We start from the raw sequence: 16,334 nt of genomic DNA on the forward strand, positions 1-16,334 counted from the left end.
CTTAATTTTATTACCATTGTATTCCTCCTGGGTACAGTTAATAATTATATTTGCTACGACAAAATACGGGAAGCTGTCAAGTATGTACGATACTCATTGCTTTGGCTCGTTTAAAATATCAATATTGAAATCTACAACAGGAACTTTGTATTAGTGGTTATTGAAATTGCGAAGTAATTGTCTCCATTTATCACAGCATATGTTTACATTCGAACTAGGTGGCCTGTAAAACGCGCAAATGGCGTACGAAACATTCATTTTATTATCGGTCGCAACGGAGATCTCTACGTGTTGGAAATACACAACTATTTCGGGACAAAGAATGGTCATCTATATACATAATAATAACACCCCCTTTTCTGCCTTTTCGACATAAGCTATAAAAATGAAAGCCTTGTAAGAAAAACATAGCGCAAGCTGCCTCGTGAACATTCACATGCCTCAAAATAAGCACATTTAAAGATAGAATTGGCTCGCCTAATAATAACAATAACTGATCCCAATCCTTATGAATACTTCAAACTTTTATGTGAATTAAATTTAACTTAGCGTCAAGGTGACCTTCTACATTCGAGCCCTCGATGTATGCGCCCAACTTACAGAACGAATCAGAAGACGAGTCCATGTTCACCTAATTTTAACTAGGTCTCGTTCACTCCTGATTTGAATTGCTGCCGCTCGCTCTTTTTGACTGACGAATATCTTCCCATCCCTAATCACAGTAAAAGTTGTATCCCTTTCCATAGGACAAGCCTTCGGGAAGCGTGCGGAGGCCCAGGGTTCGACTGCAGGGAGATTCGCGTCTTTTATTTATTCTTTCTATTTAATGATCCAGTACAGTGGTTGTCAAATGGGGGACCGCGGACATTTGGGGCCCGCAATCCCCAAAGGGTTCACGGACCCCCTGCCTTGCCAGTCAAGCCCGCGAATAAAAGATGTTTTTTTTTTTTTTTTCAAATTGAGAAGAAATGTTCCAGTTTTCGGGTGAGCTTTTTCGTGTGTATCTCAATGAGGGAAGTCTACATCACACTAGCCCTGAGTTATATCGATCTAATAAATCATTATTATAATTACCCTATGCCTTCTCCTTCCCCTGACCACGAACGGCGTCCGCTAACATCGCCGCCGATCCAGAAGGGGTCCGCAAAATATCAATGGTTGATAACCACAGTTCTAGTAAATTCGAGAACCCTATCCCTTGTCCGAGGTCCGAATGTTCTACACGTAGGACCGTCTACTGCGATTGTTCCAGAAGCCAACGCGTGTGAATAAGGGACTCCGCGTGGGGGCGAGCCACAGTCAATTTCGCCCCAGTGCTCCGTCCTGCTGTTTCGCCGACGTCGACACCCACGACACTAACTCGCTTCCCCTTTCTTTTGTTTCGCTTATTCAGTTATTCGCCGCCTCATCATTCGTCACTCGTGAGATTTTGGTGGAGGTAAGGGGTATCGCGTTTCATGCCCGGGAAGCGTACCCATCAAAATAGTCCCCGTCGACGAACCCGCGACCTGAGCCAGCCGCCGCAGCCAAGGCCACCCTCTGGAGTTTGTTCAACTCTCAGAGCAGCCGAGGAAGACGAAAACGCCGACAATGGGGACCGAGTCGCAGCAGGCGCCAACTGACCTGCCATCGTATACCTGCCATTTGCGCCTCGGACACCGGCAAATTTGCACGGCGAGATTCATAAGGATGTTGAAGACTGGCTCAAGCAATACGACCGAGTGGTACGACACAACAACTGGACACCAGAACAGCGCCTGCAGAACCGGCACCGCTAAGCGCTGGTTCGAGAACCACGATCCAACGTTAACATCGTCGGATGTCTGCAGGAGCGAGGTGTGCGGGCGTTCACCACTTAACACCGACGCGAGAATGCAGAGAACCTTCTTCGAACGCAAGCCCACGGCCCAAACGAATTGTCACAAGCTTTGTACAAGGCGTCTTGCGCCTGAGCAGCCCTGCCGACCCACAAGCCGCAGACGACAAGAAGCTGCGGGTTCTCATGCGCGGGAAGAGAGAACTTTGGAGGCCTTGTCCGCAACTCGTCGACCGCCGTCGAAGCCTTCGTCACGGAGGCAACCAACATCGAGCGCGCCCTCAAAGCAGGCTTTTACCTCTCGCAACGACATCCAGGAGTCACTGCATCCACCCTGCTTAGCGGCAAAACCTCCTCTGTAAACCCGAACATCCACGAAATTATCCGGAACGTCGTCCGGGAGGAACTCAGCAGGTTGCTGCCAGCCTCGAGTCGTCCAACGAACCTCTCCATCACCGGGGTTATCCGCGAGGAAGCCAAACAGGCGGTCCGACCTGAAATTCCCATCAACATGACGACGCCAGAAGAACCGACGGTGAGCTACGCCACCATGGCCCGACGACCGCCGCAAGCTCCCCGCCAGGCTCTGGCCCCACCCCGATCACACACCCCAATGCCGCGTATCCTCGTCGTCAGGAAGAACGAGCAGAGTACATCCACCTGAAGCGACCCTCGCCGAGAAAGACCGCGCGACGTATGGCAAACGGCCGACGGACGCCCGCTCTGCTACCACTGCGGAAAAGCCAACCACATCTACCACTGATGCCCCTACAGTCGACTTGGGCTGCGTGGTTTCCACCTAAACGAAACGCCCGAGGTACGGCGAACGCCCTCGAGACATCGAGGAGTACCTCCGCGCTTGCCCTCCTCAGCGCCGACTTTCCGCCGTGAATCCCGCCCCCCCCCCCCCCTTGCCACGACGTTCAGCGTCTACGGCGCCACGACAATGCAGAGGGAGCCTGTCTTCCCTGCGTCAACAGGAAAACTAAGTGCGGTGCGGCAACGCCTGGAGGTGGCGTTGCCAAATACGACCAAAGTAATGAGCCTCCAAGAACGCTGGAGCGCTCCCACTCTCCCGACGCCACACATCGACACCCCCGACCCCCTGCAGCGGCGTCCAACAAACTAAAAGTTGTTATCGACAGCCACGATGCATCGGCCCTCCTGGACACCGAAGCGGACTACTCAATCTTTAGTGGGAGACTCTCGCCCCCTGCGAAAAGTTACGACGTCCTGGGGTTGACCACAAATTCCAACCGCTCGAAGACACCTTATTACGCCCGTCGGAAGGTGCACTGCCCGAGTCGAGATTCACGGCGATATACCCTGTGAAATTCGTCATTCTACAAGACACTTCCAGAGACGTTATTCTCAGCATGCGCGTTTTGTGTGAATACAGCGCCGTCATCGACGTTCGGGATAACAAATTTACACTGCGGACACCTGATCAGCCTCCAGAGGAACCCCAAGCAACGTCAGTCGCCGTCCAAGTCGCTGCCGACCACATGAACCTGCCGACGCGATCAAACGGTGTTGTGCCCGTCACGACTGATGTAGCTACCTGCGGTGAAGTTGTTCTGGAAGCCAGCGTACAACTGCTCCTGGGAAAAGAATTAGGTGTCTCAAGAGGGGTAACTGAACTTCAGAATAGACGCACTGCGGTTCTCGTGACGCAATTCCGACAAAAAACGCAATACCTGACGAAAGGTGCTGCTGTGAGCTACGCCGAGAAAGTCCTGAACTCCGCTGAAATCGCCGCGATCGCTGAAGAATCCTCGCAACGTCAGCAAGACATTACGGCTACAGCGTAGGTCGACATTGACCCCAAGCTTGCAGCCCCGAAACGACGGCAGCTGAGTGACCTCCTCGCCGAATACAACGACAGCTTCGCGACATCGTCGAAGGTGTGCCAAACCACGGTTGCGAAGCACCGCATCGTTACCGAGGACGACGCGCTCCCTGCGCATCGCTCGCCATACAGAGAGTCTCAGTAAAAGAAAGGGAGGTCATCCAGGAGCAGGTGCAAGAAATATTGAACGACGACATAATCCAGCTTTCAAGCAGACAGCGAGACCCTCCAGTCGTGCTGGTTAAAAAAAATACGAAACGCTTAGGTTCTGCGTGGGCTACCGGCAGTTGAACGTAGGGAGGAAGAAAGACGTCTACCCACTGGGTGTCACAAAAGGAATTTACAGGCTTCTTTTCGCCGCAAAAATAAACTAGGCATCGACGAACGCTCATTCTCCGCCCAAAGGTAACGGTAGAGGTCAGAACCAGATGCCAAAGTTTCAGCCCGATCCGATAACTTAATGGACTTTTTCCGAGAAGCGTTCTGCGCACGCGCGAGCGCCCGATGCCAAGCGGTGGAAGTCGGAACGAAAAATCGAGGAAATTCGGATTGAGGCTGTAGATCGACGAGTAGAACACGTAATTGCAGCATATATATAATCGTGTTATACAGAAAAAGGAAGTGGACGGAAAGAAAAACACGACGTTGGGGTGGACGCTACGGATTTCCCCCTTTAAAGTCGCGTTGGGCACGCGACGCAGCTCAGAGTGCGAAGCAACTGGTAGCGTAGCTCCAATTATCGATTGGTAGCGCAGGTAGGTCACTTCCTCGACTTTTAGTTCGTGCAGCCACCGCCTGGTGCCGTCGGTATTTGGAAAAGGTCCATTGATCCCGTTTTCGGTTTCTGGTGACTTAGAGCCCAATGTATTGGAAAACTCCATCGGCCGCCATTTTCCCATTGAAATTTTCAGAAAATCACTTATAACTTTTGATTAAGTTATCGGATCGAACTGAAAATTTGGCATCTGGTTCTGACCTGTAGCGCTACCTTTGGGAGGAGACTGAGCGTTCGCCGATGCCTAGTTTATGTTTGCGGTAAAAAAGACCCTGTAAATTTTCTTTTGTGACAGCCTGTACTTCCCTGGATAAACGACTCGCTAGACCGGCTGCGCCACTCTCGATATCTTTCATCGACTGACCTGAAAAGCGGCTACTGGCAGATCGAAGTCGACGAACGGGCCGAGAGAAGACAGAGTTCGTCAGGCTGGATGGACTGTACGAGTTCAAGGTCATGTGTTTTTTGGATTATGCGCGGCAGAAGCAACTTTCCACCGTTACGTGGACACTGTATTGGAAGCACTAAAATCGCAGAGCGTTCTCGTCTACCTTCACGACGTCTTAGTGTTTTCAAGCAACTTCGGCGAGCACTTGCGACTATTTCGAGCTGTTCTTAAAGCCATACAGACCGCCGAACTCACTCTCAAGCCGTCAAAGAGTCAGTTCGCCTTTGACGAAGTGAAGTTCCTAGGTTACGTGGTTAGTAACGAAGGCGTCCGCCCAGACCCCGAGAAGCCTCGCGCCGTTGCGGCATTTCGTGTGCCGACAGACAAGAATGCCGTGCGAAGATTCCTTGGACTTTGTCCGTACTATCGACGCGTCGTACGGGATTTTGCAAGGATTTCCGCACCTCTCACAAACCTCAGGAAGGACGCCGAGAAGTTCGATTGGGTCGAGGAGCAGGAGAAGGCACTCAACGAGTTGAAGCGAAGGCTCCAGACTCATCCTGTTCTTGGACACTTCGATCAGGATGCGGAAACCGAAATTCACACGGACGCTAGAAACGCAGGACTTGAAGCGATACTGGTTTAAGTGCACCAAGGCACCTAGCGAGTCATCGCCTACGCAAGTGGGACACTGTCCAAGGCGGAGAAAAATTACTCCACAATTGAAAAAGAATCTTTTGCGGTCGAGTGGGATATCAGGAAGTTCTGCCGTACTTGCACGGGAGCCTGTTCAGCTCAGTCACAGGCCATCACTCGCTCTGCTAGCTTGCAAACCTCAAGGACTCTTCACGACACCTCGCTCAATGGAGCCTCCGACTACAAGAGCTCAACATGACTGCAGCCTAAAAGTCAGGCCCCAAGCACAGCACGCCAACTGCTTGCCCAGGCCCTTGTCGAAACATCTTCCGGCAGCAGCGACGACGATGACGACGAGCGGTTCTTAGGAGCAGTGAACACCGACGACATGGCACGACGTCAGTGAGGAGATCCTGAGCTGCGAGCATTAATTGAGCACCTAAAAGGGCACGGGAGTACCGTGGTACGTGTTTTCTCAAGAGGCCTGCCGACCTTCGCCAAATGACGAGGTGTACTCTACAAGGAAAACTTTGGAGACAACAACTCGCCGTGGCTGCTCGTTTTCCGACCGATATTCGAGAGGAGATCTTTCAAGCACGTCACGACGACACGACGTCCCGACACCTTGGTTACAGCCGGATACTGGCCCGTATTCGTGAAAAGTATTACTGGCCCAAGCACCCCAACACCGTCAACTTCTGCACCGGATCATGCCATGAGTGCCAGCGAAGCAAAAAACCGCCGACGTAGCCGGCAGGTCGCCAGAAGCCAATTCCTCCGCTAACCGCACCGTTCCAGCAGATCGGATAGCTCTACTTGGTCCTTTTCCCCCGCCGACCCTGGGAAACCGTTGAGTAATTGTCGCCACATATTATTTCACATAGTACACAAAAACGAAAGCTCTTCCTTCAGGGACTGCTGTTGATGTCGATGTCCAGCACGGCGCTCACGAAGTTCTGATCAAAGGTCGCGGATCATCGTTCATGGCACAGCTGACCCACGAAATCCCTCGGCTGAGTCACACCAGCCACCGTCGTACCACTACGTACCGCCCGTAGACCAACGGGCTGACGGAGCGACTCAACAAGACAATCGCCGACATGATCTATATGTGCGTCGACGTAGAGCACAAGACGTGGGACGAGGCGCCTACAACAAGGCGGTTCAAGAGAACAGACCACCGGATTTACACCTTTCCAGCTGGTACATGGTCGGAAGGAAACGACCATGCTCGACGCAATGCTGCCCCATGAGCCAACTGACCATGAGAGCGGCGATGCCCACGTGGTTGCTCAACTGGCTAAAAAAGTCCGCCAGCTCTCCCGACTCCTGATTCAAGACCAGCAACGCGTCGGCGCGGACCGCTACAAGTTTCGTCGCAAGGACGTCCACTTGCAGCCCAAAGACAGGGTGTTGGTGTGAACGCCAATCCGTCGCCGCGGCATCAGTGAGAAACTGCTGAAATAATACTTTGGAGCATACAAGGTACTTCGTCGCCTCGGGGAGCTGAACTATGAGGTGATGCTCGACGGAAGAAGAACTGCATCACGCCGCCCACCACGACCTGAATTCGTCACGTCGTGCGCCTCAAGTCGTGCTACGCACGATAATACTGTGAACGCTAAATCCTGCGCAACGCTTGATAGGACTGTGTTTTTCCAGCCTCCGTATTTTGCTATTATTTCGTTTCCCTTGTTCTCTTTTTTTTTTCTTTCACGTGGCATCGAGGCTATGCTCTTTTTAAACAGGGGAATAATGCCACGCGCGTCGGCGAGCAAGCGCGTGGGTGGCCGAGTGATTACTGCGCTTAACTTCCATGCGAAGGCCCAGTGTCCGATTGCTGGAGGTTCCGCGTCTTTTAATCATTCATTCAGTTTAATGTTCTGGAAAATTTCAGCACTCTGTTGCTTGTTCGAGGTCCGAATGTTCTAAGCGCCGGACCTTCTACGCCGATTGTTCCAGAAGCCAATTACATAAGGGGCTCCGTGTGGCGCGGCACGGTCAGCTTCACCCCGGCGCTCGATCCTGCTGTTTCGCCGACATCGACGCCTGCGACACTAACTTTTGTTTTTGGTTTGGGCACAAGCTCGCCCCATTAAACGCTCGGTTTATTCACTTATTCACCGCCTTATCATTTGTCGTTTGTGACAATATATGGCTAAAGGCATATAAAGATGATAATTTTGATATATTTTGTGTTTTCTGAAGTAGTTCTTTAGTAAGTAATTTGTGAATGTGTCACTAAAACATGTTTATTTGACATGTACTTTATAGTTTTTTGCATAGAAAATGTTTATTGTAATATTTAATATTTGGTGCAGACCTCGTAAACCTTTCATATGATAAGTGGAACAAATAATTTCATGCATGCTTTGGTGAGAAATTGATGGCTGGTGCAAATTACTATAGCAAAACCTTGGCAATCTCTACGAGAAGAGCTTCGAAATTAAATATCTCCGGAAGAAAATTACCTACAGCGTTCGTATATAGCTGAATGTTCCTCCAAAAAAACAGGGCTTTAACATATATTTTTTGTTCGCATACATGTAAAAGAAAATGACCGGGACCATTATTGCGCGAACAGGCGTGGAGACAACTGACACAAAAGATAATTGATTTTCACAGACTACTGTGCAAGAGCTTCATAGATTTGTCCTAGCGTGATTCTCTTCAAACATTTTGAAATAAACCAGAGTTAGTATACTGACTCTGGTTTATTTCAAAGTTTCTAGGAATCTCGCGGACAAACTTCGCTTACATCTACATGGTATACCTACGTATCCAAAGAAACTCAAGGATTTTTTTTAAAGGGGCACAGACACCCCACATTTTATTTGTATTGCTCCAAACGACGGGAACAAATCCATAGGCATTGTCATTTATATTGAAATAATGGAAATTGCTTCAGTGCAAATAAAATAATGATTTGCAAAACGGGTCTTTGCTACCTCTTGTTGCACCGAGCCGGAAGTATCCTAACACGATAGCGTACGTGATTTTTCTCGTTCTCCCACCGTCTACATCTCTTTCCGAAATAATTATTGCGATCACACATCATTGCATTTCACAAAACTCTTCACCGGGCACCGAACAGCGCATTCCTCAAAGTGTTTATGTAAGCTGCCACGAAAACATCAAAAAAGGAGTTCCACCGCTCATTCCCCGCCCACCCGCAGTACAGCTGGATAAGCAGTCGAAAGTCACCATTGTTGGAACAGTTGCACGAGACAAGGAATGGACAAAGTGCTTGTCTCTGCTACTGGAGGGTTATGTCCTTGATATTTTGAAAAGAAAAGTGGCCTGATGCATTTGGAAAAAAAAAAAATGTTTCAATAAGGCGATTACTGCACATCACATGTTTGTTACTTCGGAAATCTCTAATTTATTCGCATATTGTCCCGAATGACAATTGATGAAGCGACAAAAACTGAAACAAACTGAACGTTTAATTGGGGCACTTGTTCCCAAAAAAAGAAAAAAAAAAAGAAAAGAAACAGAAGAGAGCAATAGAGCGTCTCGGGCGTCCAAGTTGGCGTAACAGCAGGATTGTATATACACGAAGGGGCGAGACTAACTGCGGTTCGCCACCCGGTTTTCCTTATGTACACCCGTTGGCTTATGGAACGGTTGCCGTAGAAGGTTGGCGTGTAGAACATTCGGGCCTCGAACAAGCAACAGGGTTCTCGAATGTACCACAACATTAAACTAAGAGACTAAATAAAAGGCGCGTAACTCCCAGGAATCAAACCCTGAGCCTCCGCACGAAAGTCGAGCGCGGTAACTACTCAGCTACGCACGCTTTTTTTTTTTAGTGCATTGGCTTGGCAACAACGCGTGCACTCCAACAATCCGTCAGTCTTAAAAGGGGCCTCTGAAACACTTTTCAGACGGCTCCTATTTAAAAACGCCGCATAAGTTTTATCGATTTAAACACAGCCTCCAATTCACGTGTGGGTGTTAATGCACTGTAAACACTTTCTATTTGAGCGACAAGGTGAACAAGATAAACATACACTTCCTTTACATCAGGATCCGCGTTTCTCACTGCATTCGCGATTTTCAGATGCTGAACAGACCTAGAAGAAGGAACGAGTCATACGGCACGCAGTTTTCATTTTCACTCGGCCACGCACGCGCTCGCTCGTGGCAATATGAGTCAACGCATAAATGCGTTGACGCACATGGCGAATACATTACAGCATTTTCTTTCTGATATAATTAGGCAGAAAAAAGAAAGCGCCGAATTCGCGTGCTAAATATGTTTCTGTGTGTTCCATATTTTTATGCGACGCCTTCTGGGATAGTTTGAGGCAAAAAAAAAAACAAAAAAAAAAAAAAAAACGTAGATGTCAGAGCACTTTTAAGAGCGAATGTGGAATATGCGTTTGTCACTTCTCCCTCAAAAATAAAGCTAGGTATGTGGCCCACCGAAAAAAAAAAAGCAGACGTCTGAGGTTTGGAAGTCACTACCTAAGCTCGGTGCAAACTTATTCGTTCTACGCTGTCAAAGTCAGTATGTCTCCTATCGTGCAGAAGCGCAGTACTATTTCGAGAGCACGCTTCCTCTCGCAAACATTTGCATGCGCTTTCTTGAGAAAAAGGACGCTAAACAAATCCACGCAGGAAGGTTTGACAACGTCGGAGCTCTTGATAAAAAGCGACACAAATTACGTACATACTAACTCTGCACATTTATAAAAAAAAGGTTCGCCTCAAGTAGATTCTTAGTATACCTAAGCATACATCAAATATACTTCTAATTTATTTCGGATTTTAGTTTATATGGTGCACGCTTCGGCACTTCTGACAAATAAGGTGTTCATATAAGCAAAATACAAATATATATTACGAATGTCTAGTTTGTTATTTGCTCAGTTCTTAGTTTGCTACATTATTTGTTGTGTATTCATTTTACTATATTATGTGTCATATTTCGCGAACTGTTCAAAAAATGTAAAACATTGGCGCACACTACGGTAAACCTTTTTATAGGGAGTATCGCAGAAACGGCGCTCGTTTCGACAATGTAGCACAAATACATGAGAGAGTTTCAGTATATCGTGTTCTCGTGCCACAATATTTGTAATGGAAGCTGGCGCTGCCGATTCGATGCATGTTCTGAAGCGCGCGCACGCAGCGGTAACGTGCCTTTGAAAACGATCTACTAAAAATCCCTGTAATCACCGAGTGCAGAATAATAAACTGCCCTGTGCTGTATTTCTGTGTAGTTGCTATAGGGCGCAAACAGGGGTTATCAGCGCTTCCTTGTGAATATTATATTTTGTTTGATCGTTTTCGTTTTAAGAGGCTTCGTGCCTGATAATATAATTGGGGGCTCAGAGCGCGACAAGACGTTCTGTGTCGCCTTTATTCTAGACAGCCACCTTAGCCTAAATTAGGAAGTCGACGTTTTATCGAAGGTGAGCTCTGGAACTTGACAATGTGAAGCTGTCCAAATACCACGAACTGCGAAGCAGAAAGAGTGCCGACAGGGGCCCCACGTCGGTTTTGCAACTCCGGCCCAAGTGGCGTCCCCTTGGGCAGCCCATTTGTGCTCCCTCGGGGGACCCACAGGGGGCCTATATGGGGCAGCTCACATTCGCTTCCCTCGTGGGACCCTGGGTGGGTTTACTTGGGCAGCCCACAAGGGCCCCCATCGAGGGGCCAAACGGACGTAGATGGGCAGCCCACATGTGCTCCCCGCCCCCTTGTGGGGTTCACACTGGGCCTACGTTGGCAGCCCAACATGTGGTCCCCCCCGGAAACCTAATTTTGAAAGGGTAATTTCCCCTTTTCCTACGATGTGGGGTATTACAGTGCATCCCAAATTCAGCATTCCTTACATTTGTCATGTGCATGTGAAAGTAATAAGATTTTGGTAGATCAAGAAAACGTTTTGAGCAAGACCATACACATTGGGTATTTCGATTGTACGAAATGGATCAAAACCTCTGCACGCTTCTTCATAAAATCCTGTTTGACAGGCAGAAAGAATGCATAGCCAGCTTGAGCCAGCTAGAGACACATGACACTCCGACGAGCGTGTTTTGAATTCACCTTCCTATTAAGTGCTCTTTGTCAAAAGTTACGCCCCATGTAATACGACCTCAACTTACACGATGAGTAGTAAGTTAGTAATATTTTGCAAGCGTAACAATTTTTGTCACACGCTTCAATTTGCAGTCTTGGATTATTTAATATTAAATTAAACCGATATCTAATGTTGAATTTCCAGAACGTGCAGTACATACTCTTAATATCAGCGGAAAGTGCCAATGTTATACTTGCATAGGTAATCCAAGTTGGGCATGCCCACGCTTTGCCCCCTTGGTGCCCTCATCTTCCGAAAATTGGTTCCTACAGAGCCGAGGTGGGACACACGGGGGTTTCGCATTGGTAGCTGAACTCGGGCATGCCCACGCTTTGCCGCCGTGAAGACCTCATATCGCATTTGGCTCCGGTAGAGGCGAGGTGTGTCCACTGGAGGTTTTACATGGGCAACCCAAGTCGGGGCATGCCAACGCTTCACTGATTTTGTGCCCACATCATCGCAACTTGGTCCCCGTATGGCCAAGGTGGGACCCACGAGGGTCTTACATGGTCAACCCAAGTTGGACATGCCCACACTTTGCTGCCGTGGAGCCCCCTTTTTTCGTACACTTCGTCCCCCACAACCGACATGAAACCCATAAGGGGTTTTACATGGGCACCCTAAGTTGGGCACGCCCAAACCTTGGCGGCGTGGAGCCCACATCATCGCATTCGGCCCCGCGCAAAGCCGAGGTGAGTCCCACGCGGGTTATACGTGGGCAGCCCAAGGCGGGCATGCGACGCTTCGCCGTCGTGGAGCTTTAATCACCGCAGCTTGGCTCTCGCACGGCCGATGTGGGACCAACAGGGTTTTTACATGTGTAGCCCAACTCCCTCGTGCCCACGCTTTGCCCGTACCTTTGCTAACTCTGCCTCCGCATTGGCGAGGTGAGATTCACGGAAGTATTGCACCAGCAGCCAAAGTTAGGCATGCCCATATGTTGGCCCCCTGAAGCACATATTTGCGCTAACTCTGCCCCCGCATACCTGAAGTGGGAACGATGGCGCTGGGCGTGCCCTCGCGTAGCGGAGACCACGAGCGTATTGCACGGGCACCCCATAGTGCGTATGCCCACTCCGCGGCTACGCGGGACAAGCGTGCGTTTTGTAGGGCCTACCCGAGCGTTCATTGCCCATATGGGCCACACATGGGCCTCACCTCTTGTGCTACCTGAGTGACACACCAGGTCAAGCTCAGAAGGCACTTGCAGTAGAGTGGAAGTGCTACATATTTTAAGAGTCTTTAGATGATAATAAAACTGTTGGAAAAAAATTTAGAAATCAGTCCCCTATCTTGCCAGCCTAGTGCAAACTAAATTGCGTGGATGCATTAAAAATATTACCAGTGGTGACATCCTTTCCCTCCTATATGGCATTAAAAATATAGTTTCCAATAGTTCCAATATTCAAAATAAGACGATCTAAGTGTCGGCTTCAGCTAAACTTCAAACGGAAATGTCCATCACACCGTTCTGAAAGATGGCACAGGTTTATATTGAAGGAATTGAGCTAACAAAATATTTGGTCTCATAGAAACTTCGAAAAACTTGCAAAGCTTTTCAAAGTTACCATGATTTGAAAGTAATCGGATGAGCGATTTGCCAAAAAAAAGAGAAGCTTTTTTGATCAAAGATAGTAAATGCGTCTGCAGCCTCGAGCCCACACCAAATATATCTAATCAACGCACTCGAATCTGCCCAAAATCGCACTACTCGGTTCATTCATTCTTTATGTATATATAATATCAGCATATCAGCTTAAAATCTGAAGCAGGGCTCCCGCCTCTCTCCAGTCGTCGCCGTATCACCAGCGTCTGTTTGTTTAATACGTGTTTGTTCATTCTTCGCTTTGTAAACCACCTTATCTTTTACCCCCCCCCCCCCTTCCTCCCGCACGCATATCGCAGCGCACCGGTCATTCACACCAAATTGCCCGCCAAAACACCCGCACTGTCGCATTTTGTGCTTCATTTTTCCCCCGAGCAGCTCTGAGCTGGAACTGCATTCCTTACGCCGTTGCAATGAATTGCCCATTCACATTCATGAAAAATGTAACAGGGCATGTCTGGCTTTAAAACTGTTTGGCATCCATGTATACCCCATTTATGTACCCACCCCTTATGTGATACCCCTTCCGGGGTCATTAAGTGTAATATAAAAAAATTAAATGAAAAGGACAAAAGCTAGCATAAGTTGCGAACTGTTATACTGTTTATTTTTATATATATTGTAATAAAATTTCGATCCTTGTGGACATCTAGACACTACTCTGCACAAATGGAATCCTCACTGTATATTTCTGTTTAATTTTCCATTGTGACATTTCAGATTGAATGGCTGAAACTATTAAATTCTTTGTTTGCACTGGCCAATATGAAACTCAGTGATGGCGAACGTGTGATTGTATTGGAGCCTGATTATATTAAACATATTGAGGAAATTCTGGAGGAAGAAAATATGTAAGTCAGCGCATACGATTACACTATTATGAAGTTTAGATATCACAAACCTACGTGCAAAACAATTTGTCTTCACGTCCCCCCTAGGTTTATAAACCTTGTAAGGTGTGCGACATTTAAAAATATAAGAAACCTTTACCTTTGAGACCTTACAGTGCATGGAATACAGTACTTAAGGTGGCATCGCTTAAATTTCTTTAGAAGACTTTACACCGTCATGTACAAAAGTGAAGACAAAACAAGACGTTCTTCCATCACGAACGTTTAGCGATACTCTGAGTTTTCAGATGCCAGTGTTTACAACCCCATTCATCTGATAATTTAAAGCGTGGCATGCGTACATTTGATAGTTGTTCTTAGACGGGCTCGCCATTTCTTCTTCGGGGCGAGCGATCGTGCTGCGTGACATAATTTGCAATGCGAATTCGTCGATGTGACGGCAACATGTAATCGCTGTCACGTAGGTTATATGTTTCGCTAAACTTGGCGGAGAAGCAGAATTGGTGTAGAGGTCACATTACATAAGGACACGTCACGTCAATATCCCTGCTAAATTTAGCGGGGAAACTAAACAGCTGTCTAAGTCATGTGACAATATTTTTCCCGCTATACTTAAAAGAGAAACTAAATTGGCATTTAGGTCATGGTATATCAGATGACGTGACGTCAATTTCATCGCTAAATTCAGAGGGCGAAACTGAATCGGTGTTTAGGTCACGTGATGTCTATTGATGTCCAGTGAGCTGATGTCACGTGATATATACACCAATTAAGTTTCCCCGTCAAATTCGGCAGGGGAATTGGTGTCACGGGACCTCTGACATCAAGTGACCTATACGCCAAAGCAGTTTTCCCCCTGAATTTTGCGGGAAAATTGACTTCCCGTAGCCTGACGTCACATGACATATACACTCATTCCCTTTCCCTGCTAAATTTAGAGGGAAACTTAGTATCACGTGACCTGACGTCAAGAGACCTATACCCCAAATATGTATTGCCCCTACATTCAGCGAAAAAGATGAAGTCACGTGACCTGGGAGTCTAATCTACATGATGGGACTAACCGGGACTGGTTGCCCGGGAGATCGCCGCCCGGTGCGATTGGTGAGCGCCGCGGCGCTGGGGTCCCGTGGCCTATAGTCCAAATTAGCTTCCCTGCATAATTTGGCGCAAACACTCATGTCACGTGATCTAAACACCTTCCGTTTTCCCACGAAATTTAGAGTAAAATTGACGAAACGTGCCTAATGCGTCCATACAAATTCCCCTTTAAATAAGGCAGGAAAATTAAAGTCACGTGACCTACACCTCAATTTAGTTTTCCAATTAAATTGAGCGCAGAAATTGCCGCCAATTGACCTATGTACCGAATTTCCCCTCTCAGTGTAGCGGGAAAATTGACAAAAATAAAGGCTCTTCACTTCCCGAAGTTTAGTGGACTTTAAACGCTCGCACCAAAAATACTGCATTTCACGCATTATAGGATTTTGAAGATAAAGGTTGCTGCCAAGTTTTTTTAGAAGAGCGGTTGTACAGGTGCTTCTCACGAAGCGTCCAAAGTTCGAACTACGGGTTGGTCTCGATTCCGAAAGGGCAGTTGCGCTTTCTCACCAATCTTGTCAGCGACTCAGAGAAGTCGTGGAGGAGCAGAAAAGGAAGCGCAACTCCAGGTCCGGACGAAAACGCAGTTCAGTCTTTTGCAGCTTGGTGTCGTCCTTGTTTGAAAGAAGGTCAATTATGCTATAAAAGAAGCTTTCGGGTGAACCGTTCTGAAAACCTGCTATTTGAGTTTATAAACATAAGGTGCCAACAAAGAGTCAGCTGACTTTATTAGTGGTACACAGGTCGTCAGCGAAGGCAATGGCATAAAGAAAAGAGACGCCGATCATACTCATCTGCATCAAACTAAATGCCCAAAAACATAACATCGCTGAGAAAAAAAACACATCGTATATACAAAAACCAAAGCCCTTACAAAGAGAAAGAAAAGTGAGTACAAAACCCCAAAAAAATGTTAATTGCGAACGAGTTAACAAAGATGCACCGTATATTACTACTGGATGCTACTCGCCGGATAGAGTTGCGGGCGGTCATACTTCAAAACAATATAGCTGTTAATTTCAGATTCACACCCCACACCAGCAGTACGGGTCAAGGGTATATTTTCACGAATGACAACTGATGATTCGACGAATGACTGAAGGAAAATAAACGTTTAATGGGGCGAACTTGTGCCTGAAACAAAATAGAATAAAGCTAGCGTCACAGGTGTCGCTGGTGAAGTAACAGTTGGATCGAGTGCTGGGGCGAAACAAACTCCGG

General features: G+C 47.6%; 1 protein-coding gene across 1 annotated transcript in view; it reads left to right on the forward strand.

Moving 5' to 3' along the window:
• The window catches only part of LOC120841965 (neprilysin-1-like), a 171,987-nt gene that overhangs the window by 52,336 nt on the left and 103,317 nt on the right, over positions 1-16,334 (forward strand). Inside the window, exon 9 of the mRNA XM_040212953.1 lies at positions 13,882-14,012. Coding sequence (XP_040068887.1) covers positions 13,882-14,012 — 131 coding nt within the window. The remainder of the gene's footprint in view (positions 1-13,881; positions 14,013-16,334) is intronic.

The sequence above is a fragment of the Ixodes scapularis genome, unplaced genomic scaffold (assembly GCF_016920785.2).
Source record: "Ixodes scapularis isolate PalLabHiFi unplaced genomic scaffold, ASM1692078v2 PGA_scaffold1__304_contigs__length_218370807, whole genome shotgun sequence".
NCBI lineage: Eukaryota > Metazoa > Arthropoda > Arachnida > Ixodida > Ixodidae > Ixodes > Ixodes scapularis.